The following is a 15000-nucleotide window of genomic DNA, read 5'->3' on the forward strand; positions in this document are numbered from 1 at the left end:
TTATCAAGCTGGACAGAGTGAAGAGACTGTAAATGACTGTTATCAAGCTGGACAGAGTGAAGAGACAATACATGACTGTTATCAAGCAGGACAGAGTGAAGAGACTGTAAATGACTGTTATCAAGCAGGACAAAGTGAAGAGACTATAAATGACTGTTATCAAGCTGGACAAAGTGAAGAGACTATAAATGACTGTTATCAAGCTGGACAGAGTGAAGAGACTGTAAATGACTTATCAAGCTGGACAAAGTGAAGAGACTATACATGACTAATATCAAGCAGGACAGAGTGAAGAGACTGTAAATGACTTATCAAGCTGGACAAAGTGAAGAGACTGTGAATGACTGTTATCAAGCTGGACAGAGTGAAGAGACTATAAATGACTGTTATCAAGCTGGACAGAGTGAAGATACTATAAATGACTGTTATCAAGCTGGACAAAGTGAAGAGACTATAAATGACTGTTATCAAGCTGGACAGAGTGAAGAGACTGTAAATGACTGTTATCAAGCTGGACAGAGTGAAGGGACTGTAAATGACTGTTATCAAGCTGGACAGAGTGAAGAGACTATAAATGACTGTTATCAAGCTGGACAGAGTGAAGATACTATAAATGACTGTTATCAAGCTGGACAAAGTGAAGAGACTGTAAATGACTGTTATCAAGCTGGACAGAGTGAAGAGACTGTAAATGACTGTTATCAAGCAGGACAGAGTGAAGAGACTATACATGACTGTTATCAAGCTGGACAGAGTGAAGAGACTGTAAATGACTTATCAAGCTGGACAAAGTGAAGAGACTGTGAATGACTGTTATCAAGCTGGACAGAGTGAAGAGACTATAAATGACTGTTATCAAGCTGGGCAGAGTGAAGAGACTATAAATGACTGTTATCAAGCTGGACAAAGTGAAGAGACTATAAATGACTGTTATCAAGCTGGACAGAGTGTAGAGACTGTAAATGACTGTTATCAAGCTGGACATAGTGAAGAGACTGTAAATGACTGTTATCAAGCTGGACAGAGTGAAGAGACTATAAATGACTGTTATCAAGCTGGACAGAGTGAAGAGACTATAAATGACTGCTATCAAGCTGGACAGAGTGAAGATACTATAAATGACTGTTATCAAGCTGGACAAAGTGAAGAGACTGTAAATGACTGTTATCAAGCTGGACAGAGTGAAGAGACTGTAAATGACTGTTATCAAGCTGGACAAAGTGAAGAGACTATAAATGACTGTTATCAAGCTGGACAGAGTGAAGAGACTGTAAATGACTGTTATCAAGCTGGACAGAGTGAAGGGACTGTAAATGACTGTTATCAAGCTGGACAGAGTGAAGAGACTATAAATGACTGTTATCAAGCTGGACAGAGTGAAGAGACTATAAATGACTGTTATCAAGCTGGACAGAGTGAAGATACTATAAATGACTGTTATCAAGCTGGACAAAGTGAAGAGACTGTAAATGACTGTTATCAAGCTGGACAGAGTGAAGAGACTGTAAATGACTGTTATCAAGCAGGACAGAGTGAAGAGACTATACATGACTGTTATCAAGCTGGACAGAGTGAAGAGACTGTAAATGACTTATCAAGCTGGACAAAGTGAAGAGACTGTGAATGACTGTTATCAAGCTGGACAGAGTGAAGAGACTATAAATGACTGTTATCAAGCTGGGCAGAGTGAAGAGACTATAAATGACTGTTATCAAGCTGGACAAAGTGAAGAGACTATAAATGACTGTTATCAAGCTGGACAGAGTGTAGAGACTGTAAATGACTGTTATCAAGCTGGACAGAGTGAAGAGACTGTAAATGACTGTTATCAAGCTGGACAGAGTGAAGAGACTATAAATGACTGTTATCAAGCTGGACAAAGTGAAGAGACTGTAAATGAATGTTATCAAGCTGGACAGAGTGAAGAGACTGTACATGACTGTTATCAAGCTGGACAGAGTGAAGAGACTATAAATGACTGTTATCAAGCTGGACAGAGTGAAGAGACTGTAAATGACTTATCAAGCTGGACAAAGTGAAGAGACTATAAATGACTGTTATCAAGCTGGACAAAGTGAAGTGACTGTAAATGACTGTTATCAAGCTGGTCAGAGTGAAGAGACTATAAATGACTGTTATTAAGCTGCACGAGTGAAGAGACTATAAATGACTGTTATCAAGCTGGTCAGAGTGAAGAGACTATAAATGACTGTTATTAAGCTGCACCGAGTGAAGAGACTATAAATGACTGTTATTAAGCTGCACCCGAGTGAAGAGACTATAAATGACTGTTATTAAACTGCACCGAGTGAAGAGACTATAAATGACTGTTATTAAGCTGCACAGAGTGAAGAGACTATAAATGACTGTTATTAAGCTGCACCGAGTGAAGAGACTATAAATGACTGTTATTAAGCTGCACCGAGTGAAGAGACTATAAATGACTGTTATTAAGCTGCACCGAGTGAAGAGACTATAAATGACTGTTATTAAGCTGGACAGAGTGAAGAGACTATACATGACTGTTATTAAGCTGCACAGAGTGAAGAAACTATAAATGACTGTTATTAAGCTGCACCGAGTGAAGAGACTATAAATGACTGTTATTAAGCTGCACCGAGTGAAGAGACTATAAATGACTGTTATTAAGCTGCACCGAGTGAAGAGACTATAAATGTAGGTCCATTATAATTTCTTCACAGTTTGGATTTGGTTTTAGTCATTTCAATGTCGACTGTAAAAAAGAATTAAAAATGAAAAAATATATTTATGTTTTACTCAAACCACCCGCAGGCCATATGTTTGACACCTCTGCTTTAGTCCCTCTGCGTCTCTCTCTCTCTCTCTCTCCCTCGCGCTCTCTCTCTCTCTCTCTCTCTCTCTCTCTCTCTCTCTCTCTCTCTCTCTCTCTCTCTCTCTCTCTCTCTCTCTCTCTCTCTCTCTCTCTCTCTCTCTCTCTCTCTCTCTCTCATACTCTATCTCTTTCTCCCAAGTCTCTATAATATATAATATATCCCTTCAACTAGTATGTCTAGGGCTAGGGCTGTGCACCAACAAGCTGGTGTGGGGGTTGGGTTAGGGCTGGGGCTAGGTTAGTGTTAGGGCCAGGGACTGGTGTAGGGGTTGGTTTAGGGCTGAGGTTAGTGTTAGGGCTAGGGACTGGTGTAGGGGTTGGGTTAGGGCTGGTTCTAGGTTAGTGTTAGGGCCAGGGACTGGTGTAGGGGTTGGTTTAGGGCTGGGGCTAGGTTAGTGTTAGGGCCAGGGACTGGTGTAGGGGTTGGTTTAGGGCTGGGGCTAGGTTAGTGTTAGGGCCAGGGACTGGTGTAAGGGTTGGGTTAGGGCTGGGGCTAGGTTAGTGTTAGGGCCAGGGACTGGTGTAAGGGTTGGGTTAGGGCTGGGGCTAGGTTAGTGTTAGGGCCAGGGACTGGTATAGGGGTTGGTTTAGGGCTGGGGCTAGGTTAGTGTTAGGGCCAGGGACTGGTGTAGGGGTTGGTTTAGGGCTGAGGTTAGTGTTAGGGCCAGGGACTGGACAGAGTGAAGAGACTGTAAATGACTTATCAAGCTGGACAAAGTGAAGAGACTGTGAATGACTGTTATCAAGCTGGACAGAGTGAAGAGACTATAAATGACTGTTATCAAGCTGGGCAGAGTGAAGAGACTATAAATGACTGTTATCAAGCTGGACAAAGTGAAGAGACTATAAATGACTGTTATCAAGCTGGACAGAGTGAAGATACTATAAATGACTGTTATCAAGCTGGACAAAGTGAAGAGACTGTAAATGACTGTTATCAAGCTGGACAGAGTGAAGAGACTGTAAATGACTGTTATCAAGCAGGACAGAGTGAAGAGACTATACATGACTGTTATCAAGCTGGACAGAGTGAAGAGACTGTAAATGACTTATCAAGCTGGACAAAGTGAAGAGACTGTGAATGACTGTTATCAAGCTGGACAGAGTGAAGAGACTATAAATGACTGTTATCAAGCTGGGCAGAGTGAAGAGACTATAAATGACTGTTATCAAGCTGGACAAAGTGAAGAGACTATAAATGACTGTTATCAAGCTGGACAGAGTGTAGAGACTGTAAATGACTGTTATCAAGCTGGACATAGTGAAGAGACTGTAAATGACTGTTATCAAGCTGGACAGAGTGAAGAGACTATAAATGACTGTTATCAAGCTGGACAGAGTGAAGAGACTATAAATGACTGCTATCAAGCTGGACAGAGTGAAGATACTATAAATGACTGTTATCAAGCTGGACAAAGTGAAGAGACTGTAAATGACTGTTATCAAGCTGGACAGAGTGAAGAGACTGTAAATGACTGTTATCAAGCTGGACAAAGTGAAGAGACTATAAATGACTGTTATCAAGCTGGACAGAGTGAAGAGACTGTAAATGACTGTTATCAAGCTGGACAGAGTGAAGGGACTGTAAATGACTGTTATCAAGCTGGACAGAGTGAAGAGACTATAAATGACTGTTATCAAGCTGGACAGAGTGAAGAGACTATAAATGACTGTTATCAAGCTGGACAGAGTGAAGATACTATAAATGACTGTTATCAAGCTGGACAAAGTGAAGAGACTGTAAATGACTGTTATCAAGCTGGACAGAGTGAAGAGACTGTAAATGACTGTTATCAAGCAGGACAGAGTGAAGAGACTATACATGACTGTTATCAAGCTGGACAGAGTGAAGAGACTGTAAATGACTTATCAAGCTGGACAAAGTGAAGAGACTGTGAATGACTGTTATCAAGCTGGACAGAGTGAAGAGACTATAAATGACTGTTATCAAGCTGGGCAGAGTGAAGAGACTATAAATGACTGTTATCAAGCTGGACAAAGTGAAGAGACTATAAATGACTGTTATCAAGCTGGACAGAGTGTAGAGACTGTAAATGACTGTTATCAAGCTGGACAGAGTGAAGAGACTGTAAATGACTGTTATCAAGCTGGACAGAGTGAAGAGACTATAAATGACTGTTATCAAGCTGGACAAAGTGAAGAGACTGTAAATGAATGTTATCAAGCTGGACAGAGTGAAGAGACTGTACATGACTGTTATCAAGCTGGACAGAGTGAAGAGACTATAAATGACTGTTATCAAGCTGGACAGAGTGAAGAGACTGTAAATGACTTATCAAGCTGGACAAAGTGAAGAGACTATAAATGACTGTTATCAAGCTGGACAAAGTGAAGTGACTGTAAATGACTGTTATCAAGCTGGTCAGAGTGAAGAGACTATAAATGACTGTTATTAAGCTGCACCGAGTGAAGAGACTATAAATGACTGTTATCAAGCTGGTCAGAGTGAAGAGACTATAAATGACTGTTATTAAGCTGCACCGAGTGAAGAGACTATAAATGACTGTTATTAAGCTGCACCGAGTGAAGAGACTATAAATGACTGTTATTAAACTGCACCGAGTGAAGAGACTATAAATGACTGTTATTAAGCTGCACAGAGTGAAGAGACTATAAATGACTGTTATTAAGCTGCACCGAGTGAAGAGACTATAAATGACTGTTATTAAGCTGCACCGAGTGAAGAGACTATAAATGACTGTTATTAAGCTGCACCGAGTGAAGAGACTATAAATGACTGTTATTAAGCTGGACAGAGTGAAGAGACTATAAATGACTGTTATTAAGCTGCACAGAGTGAAGAGACTATAAATGACTGTTATTAAGCTGCACCGAGTGAAGAGACTATAAATGACTGTTATTAAGCTGCACCGAGTGAAGAGACTATAAATGACTGTTATTAAGCTGCACCGAGTGAAGAGACTATAAATGTAGGTCCATTATAATTTCTTCACAGTTTGGATTTGGTTTTAGTCATTTCAATGTCGACTGTAAAAAAGAATTAAAAATGAAAAAATATATTTATGTTTTACTCAAACCACCCGCAGGCCATATGTTTGACACCTCTGCTTTAGTCCCTCTGCGTCTCTCTCTCTCTCTCTCTCCCGCGCGCTCTCTCTCTCTCTCTCTCTCTCTCTCTCTCTCTCTCTCTCTCTCTCTCTCTCTCTCTCTCTCTCTCTCTCTCTCTCTCTCTCTCTCTCTCTCTCTCTCTCTCTCTCTCTCTCTCTCTCTCTCTCTCTCTCTCTCTCTCTCTCTCTCTCTCTCATACTCTATCTCTTTCTCCCAAGTCTCTATAATATATAATATATCCCTTCAACTAGTATGTCTAGGGCTAGGGCTGTGCACCAACAAGCTGGTGTGGGGGTTGGGTTAGGGCTGGGGCTAGGTTAGTGTTAGGGCCAGGGACTGGTGTAGGGGTTGGTTTAGGGCTGAGGTTAGTGTTAGGGCTAGGGACTGGTGTAGGGGTTGGGTTAGGGCTGGTTCTAGGTTAGTGTTAGGGCCAGGGACTGGTGTAGGGGTTGGTTTAGGGCTGGGGCTAGGTTAGTGTTAGGGCCAGGGACTGGTGTAGGGGTTGGTTTAGGGCTGGGGCTAGGTTAGTGTTAGGGCCAGGGACTGGTGTAAGGGTTGGGTTAGGGCTGGGGCTAGGTTAGTGTTAGGGCCAGGGACTGGTGTAAGGGTTGGGTTAGGGCTGGGGCTAGGTTAGTGTTAGGGCCAGGGACTGGTATAGGGGTTGGTTTAGGGCTGGGGCTAGGTTAGTGTTAGGGCCAGGGACTGGTGTAGGGGTTGGTTTAGGGCTGAGGTTAGTGTTAGGGCCAGGGACTGGTGTAGGGGTTGGGTTAGGGCTGGGGCTAGGTTAGTGTTAGGGCCAGGGACTGGTGTAGGGGTTGGTTTAGGGCTGAGGTTAGTGTTAGGGCCAGGGACTGGTGTAGGGGTTGGTTTAGGGCTGAGGTTAGTGTTAGGGCCAGGGACTGGTGTAGGGGTTGGGTTAGGGGCTGAGGCGTGAGGACAGGGGCTGAGGCCTGAGGACAGGGGCTGAGGCCTGAGAACAGGGGCTGAGGCCTGAGGACAGGGGCTGAGGCCTGAGGAACAGGGGCTGAGGCTAGGCCTGAGGACAGGGGCTGAGGCCTGAGGACAGGGGCTGAGGCCTGAGGACAGGGGCTGAGGCTAGGCCTGAGGACAGGGGCTGAGGCCTGAGGACAGGGGCTGAGGCCTGATGACAGGGGCTGAGGCCTGATGACAGGGGAGGCCTGATGACAGGGGCTGAGGCTAGAACTGAGGACAGGGGCTGAGGCCTGATGACAGGGGAGGCCTGATGACAGGGGCTGAGGCTAGAACTGAGGACAGGGGCTGAGGCCTGAGTACAGGGGCTGAGGCCTGATGACAGGGGAGGCCTGATGACAGGGGCTGAGGCTAGAACTGAGGACAGGGGCTGAGGCCTGAGTACAGGGGCTGAGGCCTGATGACAGGGGAGGCCTGATGACAGGGGCTGAGGCTAGAACTGAGGACAGGGTTTGGGGCTGGCAGACTCTCTGCAACTCTTGGCCTCTCCTCTAGTTCTCCAGAGGGAGACATTCCTCTCTCTCCATTTTCTTCTCTCTCTCTTTTTCTCCATTCTCCCCTCTCTTCTATCTCTCTTCCCCATCTCTTCTCTCTCCTCGTCTGGCTGAGGGACGTAGCATAGCAGGGTCTGTAGTCTGATTTACTACTACCTGTCTGTGTGTCGTGTGTGTGTGTGTGTGTGTGTGTGTGTGTGTGTGTGTGTGTGTGTGTGTGTGCATACAGAGCAGGGTTGGGATGGTAAGTGTTTGGAAGAGTGAGTGTGTGAGCTCAGACATACACAACCCCAAGAGTACTCTAAACAAGAAGATCTCACACCCTCACAATCTCCACCCCTGCTCTCACGCACTGGGATGTGTATTCTGTTCATTTGTATGAGTGTGGGTGTATGTGGGTGGGTGGGTGTGTATGTTTTTGGTTTTACTATCCTCGTGGGGACCAGAAGCCCTCACAAGGTTAGTAAAACAAGGAACATTTGCCAGTCCCCACAAGGAAAACGGCTATTTTAGGCTTAGGGTTTAGGTTTAGGGTAAGGGTTAGAAATAGGGTTAGGGTTAGAATTAGGTAAAATAGGATTTTGAATGGGAATACATTTGTTGGTCCCCTCAAGGATAGTAAAACAAATGTGTGTGTATGTGTGTGTGTATACTGTGTTGCTAACAGTGTGTTCTGTGTGTCTAGATGTGGATGAGTGCCAGGCCATCCCAGGTCTGTGTCAGGGTGGTAACTGTATCAACACTGTTGGATCATTCGAGTGTAAGTGTCCTGCTGGACACAAGTTCAACGAGATCACACAGAAATGTGAAGGTAAGACTGTCTCTCATACACACACACACACACACACACACACACACACACACACACACACACACACATACACACACACACACACACACTCAAATCAGACTCAGACTCATACTTACATGTTTATCAGAACATTTAAAGGTGATGTTTTGTCAGAAGCAAATATTCAGTATTCAGTGTAAGTAGTCAATTTTACTCAGTATAAGGAATACGTTTATTCAGTATACAGTTAGCGTTCACTCTGAACTTCCTCAGGGCTGGTGGGTCACATACACAAGTTACAATGTACTTCTTTAATTTCTCCCTGTCACCCAGACTCTGTGATGTCAAATAACTTTATTAGTTTGACATTTCCTAATTGTAGCCTGTAAAAAGCAGTTTCCGATGAGTTGTGGTTGTTGCAGCTTCAGTCAGGATATCATAATGATCAGTGTAGGGAAACAGACCACACATACCCCCTACCCCTACCTCGCTACACTACACTACCCTGACATTAACCCTCATTAAATCAAACCTGCTCTCTACTTTCTCTAAACCATTTCATTTCATTTGATTGAATTGAATCAGAACAGACTTCAGCTGGTTTAATGTACATTTAAAGGAGCAGACTAAACTGCAGATCTAACTCTCTTCATGTTAGTGTGAGGACCTAGCCTACCCTTGGTGAGGGCAGAATGCAGAGACATTCATCTATGGCCTCCCTACCAGAGTGGTACATAATGCAGACCTGGGTTCAAATACTATTTGAAATCGTTTGAGCGTTTGTTGAGCGTTTGATTTAGCCTTGCGTGCAGTTCCAGGGTTTGTGACTTTCCTATTGGCTCCATTGCTAAAGGTGAGCTAAATCAAGCACAGATACAGTATTTGAAATTATTTTCAGTACTATTTTAACCCAGGTCTGAGAGTATGGCTGTCCCCCTGTGGAACACACCAGAAGACAGAGGTTATATTATGACTATCCTGTTAAAGAACCAGACTCTTTAGAATAAAAACCTGCTCTGAACGTCTCCTTGAGACTTACATAAATAAAGCCTTATTCTAGCAAATATTAAAACTGTGAATAGTATTGGCCCATTAACAAAGCAGACAGACAGGTTATAACAGGCCTGATTCAGACAAACAGCCAGAGCAGGGTTGGTTTGCAGTGTTCTGCAGGGTTTGTGGTGCTAATTTGCAGGGTAAAAGAATGCACGGTTTTATGCCCAGAAATAATGGCAGGAAAACTTCTGGCCTGCGTAAAAACCCTTTCAGATATATTTCTGAACTGCCATGGATGTGATATACAGTCGGTGGTTAGCTGTCTGACAAACACTCCAATAGAAAAGCCTCTGGATTTAATATCCTGTGACACAGTTCTACACATTGTCATGGCTAATGTGTTGAAGCCACGCTCTTAAACGCTGCAGTCCAGTCGACTTTAGTCTTGTCACAGTTGATTATCACCACAGTTGTTGTCTGTATGACTACATGCTGTGAAACACATTGCATTTTGGCAATAATAATGATTTATGCCTCTCCTCTCCTCTCCTCTCCTCTCCTCTCCTCTCCTCTCCTCTCCTCTCCTCTCCTCTCCTCTCCTCTCCTCTCCTCTCCTCTCCCTCTCCTCTCCTCTCCTCTCCTCTCCTCTCCTCTCCTCTCCTCTCCTCTCCTCTCCTCTCCTCTCCTCTCCTCTCCTCTCCTCTCCTCTCCTCTCCTCTCCTCTCCTCTCCTCTCCTCTCCTCTCCTCTATCCTCTCCTTTCCTACAGATCTAGATGAGTGTTCTAACATCCCAGGCTTGTGTAGTGGAGGAGAGTGTTCCAACACGGTGGGCAGTTACTTCTGCAGGTGTCCTCAGGGCTACTACACTCCAGTGGATGGCTCCAGGTGTATAGGTAAGCCTCCTCCTCCATTCTGTACCACAAGCCTGGCTTTACTCTGCTTCTCTACCTGGAACTCCACCAGTTATTTTTTAGCCAGCCAGAGTCAGAGAGAGAGAAATCCAGAGGGAGAGTCAGAGAGAGAGAGAGAGAGAGAGAGAGAGAGAGAGAGAGAGAGAGAGAGAGAGAGAGAGAGAGAGAGAGAGAGAGAGAGAGAGAGAGAGAGAGAGAGAGAGAGAGAGAGAGAGAGAGAGAGAGAGAGAGAGAGAGAGAGAGAGAGAGAGAGAGAGAGAGAGAGAGAGAGAGTCAGTCTGGTCTGGTCCCTGTAAGTCAGTAAGTCTGGTTAATGAGGGGCCTTTAGCCCCACGGCTCAACTCTCTCGCTCTCTCTCTCTCTCTCTCTCTCTCTCTCTCTCTCTCTCTCTCTCTCTCTCTCTCTCTCTCTCTCTCTCTCTCTCTCTCTCTCTCTCTCTCTCCTCTCTCTCCCTCTCTGTGTATCTCTCTCTACCCCCCTCTCTCTTCCCCTGTCCTTCCTCGCTGGCTGAGGCAGAGAGCAGAGGGTAGAGAGAGGGGATTTGAACGTTGTCCAGACTTCCAGCCGTTAGTATTTAGGTCAGTAGTCGCTTCACTCTAATTCCACTACATTGAGCTATTTTCTCTGAACGCAGAGCGAAGGAGAACAGAGGAGAGGAGATAGAGGGGGAGAGAGAGAGAGAGAGGGGTGTAATGTCACACTGTGCTCACTGTGCATACCTGCATACCTCTTTCTTCCTGCTGCTTCATTATAGGAGCTGGGAAAGAGCTCTCTCTGTCTCTTTCTCTTTCAGTCTCTCTCACCCTCTCCCGATCTATCTCTCTGTTTCTCTGGCTAATGCCTTAAACACAACTCTGCACACATATGGTAAGAGAGAGCATGCAGACAGACAGGTCTGCTAGTATAGAGACCAGACAGACAGACACTTCTTCTGTTGTCATTTGTCTGTTTTCCATCTCTGCTTTCTTCCACATCTGCTACCACATCCTTCAAACAGGGAGACTAGAGAGATAGAGGCTACAGGTTGGGCTACCACATGAACACAATCCATCTCATTCAGCAGTCTCATCCTGACTTCTCTCAGGACTAGAGGAAACCATGGGGAAACTATCATGGTCAGACAGGGATAGTGATATACTGTATTTATCCTGACTAGAGAGGACCATGGAGAGACAGACAGGGATAGTGATATACTGTATTTATCCTGACTAGAGAGGACCATGGAGAGACAGACAGGGATAGTGATATACTGTATGTATCCTGACTAGAGAGGACCATGGAGAGACAGACAGGGATAGTGATATACTGTATGTATCCTGACTAGAGAGGACCATGGAGAGACAGACAGGGATAGTGATATACTGTATGTATCCTGACTAGAGAGGACCATGGAGAGACAGACAGGGATAGTGATATACTGTATGTATCCTGACTAGAGAGGACCATGGAGAGACAGACAGGGATAGTGATATACTGTATTTATCCTGACTAGAGAGGACCATGGAGAGACAGACAGGGATAGTGATATACTGTATGTATCCTGACTAGAGAGGACCATGGAGAGACAGACAGGGATAGTGATATACTGTATGTATCCTGACTAGAGAGGACCATGGAGAGACAGACAGGGATAGTGATATACTGTATGTATCCTGACTAGAGAGGACCATGGAGAGACAGACAGGGATAGTGATATACTGTATGTATCCTGACTAGAGAGGACCATGGAGAGACAGACAGGGATAGTGATATACTGTATGTATCCTGACTAGAGAGGACCATGGAGAGACAGACAGGGATAGTGATATACTGTATTTATCCTGACTAGAGAGGACCATGGAGAGACAGACAGGGATAGTGATATACTGTATGTATCCTGACTAGAGAGGACCATGGAGAGACAGACAGGGATAGTGATATACTGTATGTATCCTGACTAGAGAGGACCATGGAGAGACAGACAGGGATAGTGATATACTGTATGTATCCTGACTAGAGAGGACCATGGAGAGACAGACAGGGATAGTGATATACTGTATTTATCCTGACTAGAGAGGACCATGGAGAGACAGACAGGGATAGTGATATACTGTATTTATCCTGACTAGAGAGGACCATGGAGAGACAGACAGGGATAGTGATATACTGTATTTATCCTGACTAGAGAGGACCATGGAGAGACAGACAGGGATAGTGATATACTGTATTTATCCTGACTAAAGAGGACCATGGAGAGACAGACAGGGATAGTGATATACTGTATTTATCCTGACTAGAGAGGACCATGGAGAGATAGACAGGGATAGTGATATACTGTATTTATCCTGACTAGAGAGGACCATGGAGAGACAGACAGGGATAGTGATATACTGTATGTATCCTGACTAGAGAGGACCATGGAGAGACAGACAGGGATAGTGATATACTGTATTTATCCTGACTAGAGAGGACCATGGAGAGACAGACAGGGATAGTGATATACTGTATTTATCCTGACTAGAGAGGACCATGGAGAGACAGACAGGGATAGTGATATACTGTATTTATCCTGACTAGAGAGGACCATGGAGACACAGACAGGGATAGTGATATACTGTATTTATCCTGACTAGAGAGGACCATGGAGAGACAGACAGGGATAGTGATATACTGTATTTATCCTGACTAGAGAGGACCATGGAGAGACAGACAGGGATAGTGATATACTGTATTTATCCTGACTAGAGAGGACCATGGAGAGACAGACAGGGATAGTGATATACTGTATGTATCCTGACTAGAGAGGACCATGGAGAGACAGACAGGGATAGTGATATACTGTATGTATCCTGACTAGAGAGGACCATGGAGAGACAGACAGGGATAGTGATATACTGTATTTATCCTGACTAGAGAGGACCATGGAGAGACAGACAGGGATAGTGATATACTGTATTTATCCTGACTAGAGAGGACCATGGAGAGACAGACAGGGATAGTGATATACTGTATTTATCCTGACTAGAGAGGACCATGGAGAGACAGACAGGGATAGTGATATACAGTACTGTATTTATCCTGACTAGAGAGGACCATGGAGAGACAGACAGGGATAGTGATATACTGTATTTATCCTGACTAGAGAGGACCATGGAGAGACAGACAGGGATAGTGATATACTGTATTTATCCTGACTAGAGAGGACCATGGAGAGACAGACAGGGGATAGTGATATATGATGCTCTCTTGTCTGAAGGAAAAATCACATCAGCCTGGTTTGTACACACACTGTCTGTCTCAGGTGCCTCTGCTTAGTCACACAGTGTGGAGGAAGGATTCAGTTTTACGTGTGTGTCTGTGTGTGTGTGTATACGTTTGTGTGTTTGTGCGTGCGTGCGTTTGTGTGTGTGCCAATAAGAAACAGCAGTGGTCCACTGACCAGGGGGTTGATGACCGTGCGTGTTAGGAACATGCACACGCATCCTCGCCAACACACACACACACACACCAGGAACTTCCCTCCAAACATGGCTAGAGAGAGCAATAAATCAGGACCGGATCGATTCAGTCCGACCCACAAAAGATCCGACAGGAATCTGGGTCAGAGTGGTCAAATTTATAACACACACACACACACACACACACACACACACACACACACACACACACACACACACACACACACACACACACCAGGAACTTCCCTCCAAACATGGCTAGAGAGAGCAATAAATCAGGACCGGATCGATTCAGTCCGACCCACAAAGGATCCGACAGGAATCTGGGTCAGAGTGGTCAAATTTACACACACACACACACACACACACACACACACACACACACACACACACACACACACACACACACACACACACACACACACACACACAGACACACACACACAGAAGCCCCCCAGGAGAGGATGTTTGTGAGGAAGGAATGTTCACTATGAGCCTTCCGCTCCACAGAGAGAGCTGCTGGACCAGACATATCTATCTGTTTCCCACCAATACAACACACTAATATGAACATCAACAAGCTCTGGCCCTGTGTTTAGATGTTTGTCCTTTTCACTCCTCCATCCCCTCCTCTCTCTCCCTTCCTCTCCTTCCCCTCATCTTCCTCTGTCTCTCTTCTTCTCTCCCCCTTCTCTCCTATCCTCTCTCCTCTTTCCTCACCCCCCTTAACTCAGAATCTCTGAGTCCCAATAGCCTGTTCTCTCTCTAGATATCCACGGTGGGTATTTCTATGATGTGTTTGGTATGTAACATGTGTTGTATGGTTTTGTCTCTCTCCAGATGCACGGGGTGGGTACTGCTATGCCAGCCTGCTGAACGGGCGTTGTGCCAACCAGAACTCCCAGCTGCTGACCAAGATACAGTGCTGCTGTGACAGCGGGCGCTGCTGGTCAGACGGATCCAATCCCGAGTTGTGCCCCATGACGGGGACTGGTACGTACTGATCCAAGTACTCATGTACAATCATCAATCATTTTCACTTAAGCACTTTAGATGTACAGTGAGGGAAAAAAGTATTTGATCCCCTGCTGATTTTGTACGTTTGCCCACTGACAAAGACATGATCAGTCTATAATTTTAATGGTAGGTTTATTTGAACAGTGAGAGACAGAATAACAACAACAAAAAATCCAGAAAAACGCATGTCAAAAATGTTATAAATTGATTTGCATTTTAATGAGGGAAATAAGTATTTGACCCCTCTGCAAAACATGACTTAGTACTTGGTGGCAAAACCCTTGTTGGCAATCACAGAGGTCAGACGTTTCTTGTAGTTGGCCACCAGGTTTGCACACATCTCAGGAGGGATTTTGTCCCACTCCTCTTTGCAGATCTTCTCCAAGTCATTACGGTTTCGAGGCTGACGTTTGGCAACTT

General features: G+C 44.8%; 1 protein-coding gene across 1 annotated transcript in view; it reads left to right on the forward strand.

The window, feature by feature from the left end:
* fbn1 (fibrillin 1) overlaps positions 1–15000 on the forward strand; it is a gene marked incomplete at its 3' end in the record, with an annotated part of 92367 nt that overhangs the window by 21140 nt on the left and 56227 nt on the right. Inside the window, 3 exon segments of the mRNA XM_045223546.1 lie at positions 8114–8239; positions 9983–10108; positions 14404–14556. Of these exon segments, the coding sequence (XP_045079481.1) occupies positions 8114–8239; positions 9983–10108; positions 14404–14556 (405 nt within the window).

This window comes from Coregonus clupeaformis, chromosome 1 (assembly GCF_020615455.1).
Source record: "Coregonus clupeaformis isolate EN_2021a chromosome 1, ASM2061545v1, whole genome shotgun sequence".
NCBI lineage: Eukaryota > Metazoa > Chordata > Actinopteri > Salmoniformes > Salmonidae > Coregonus > Coregonus clupeaformis.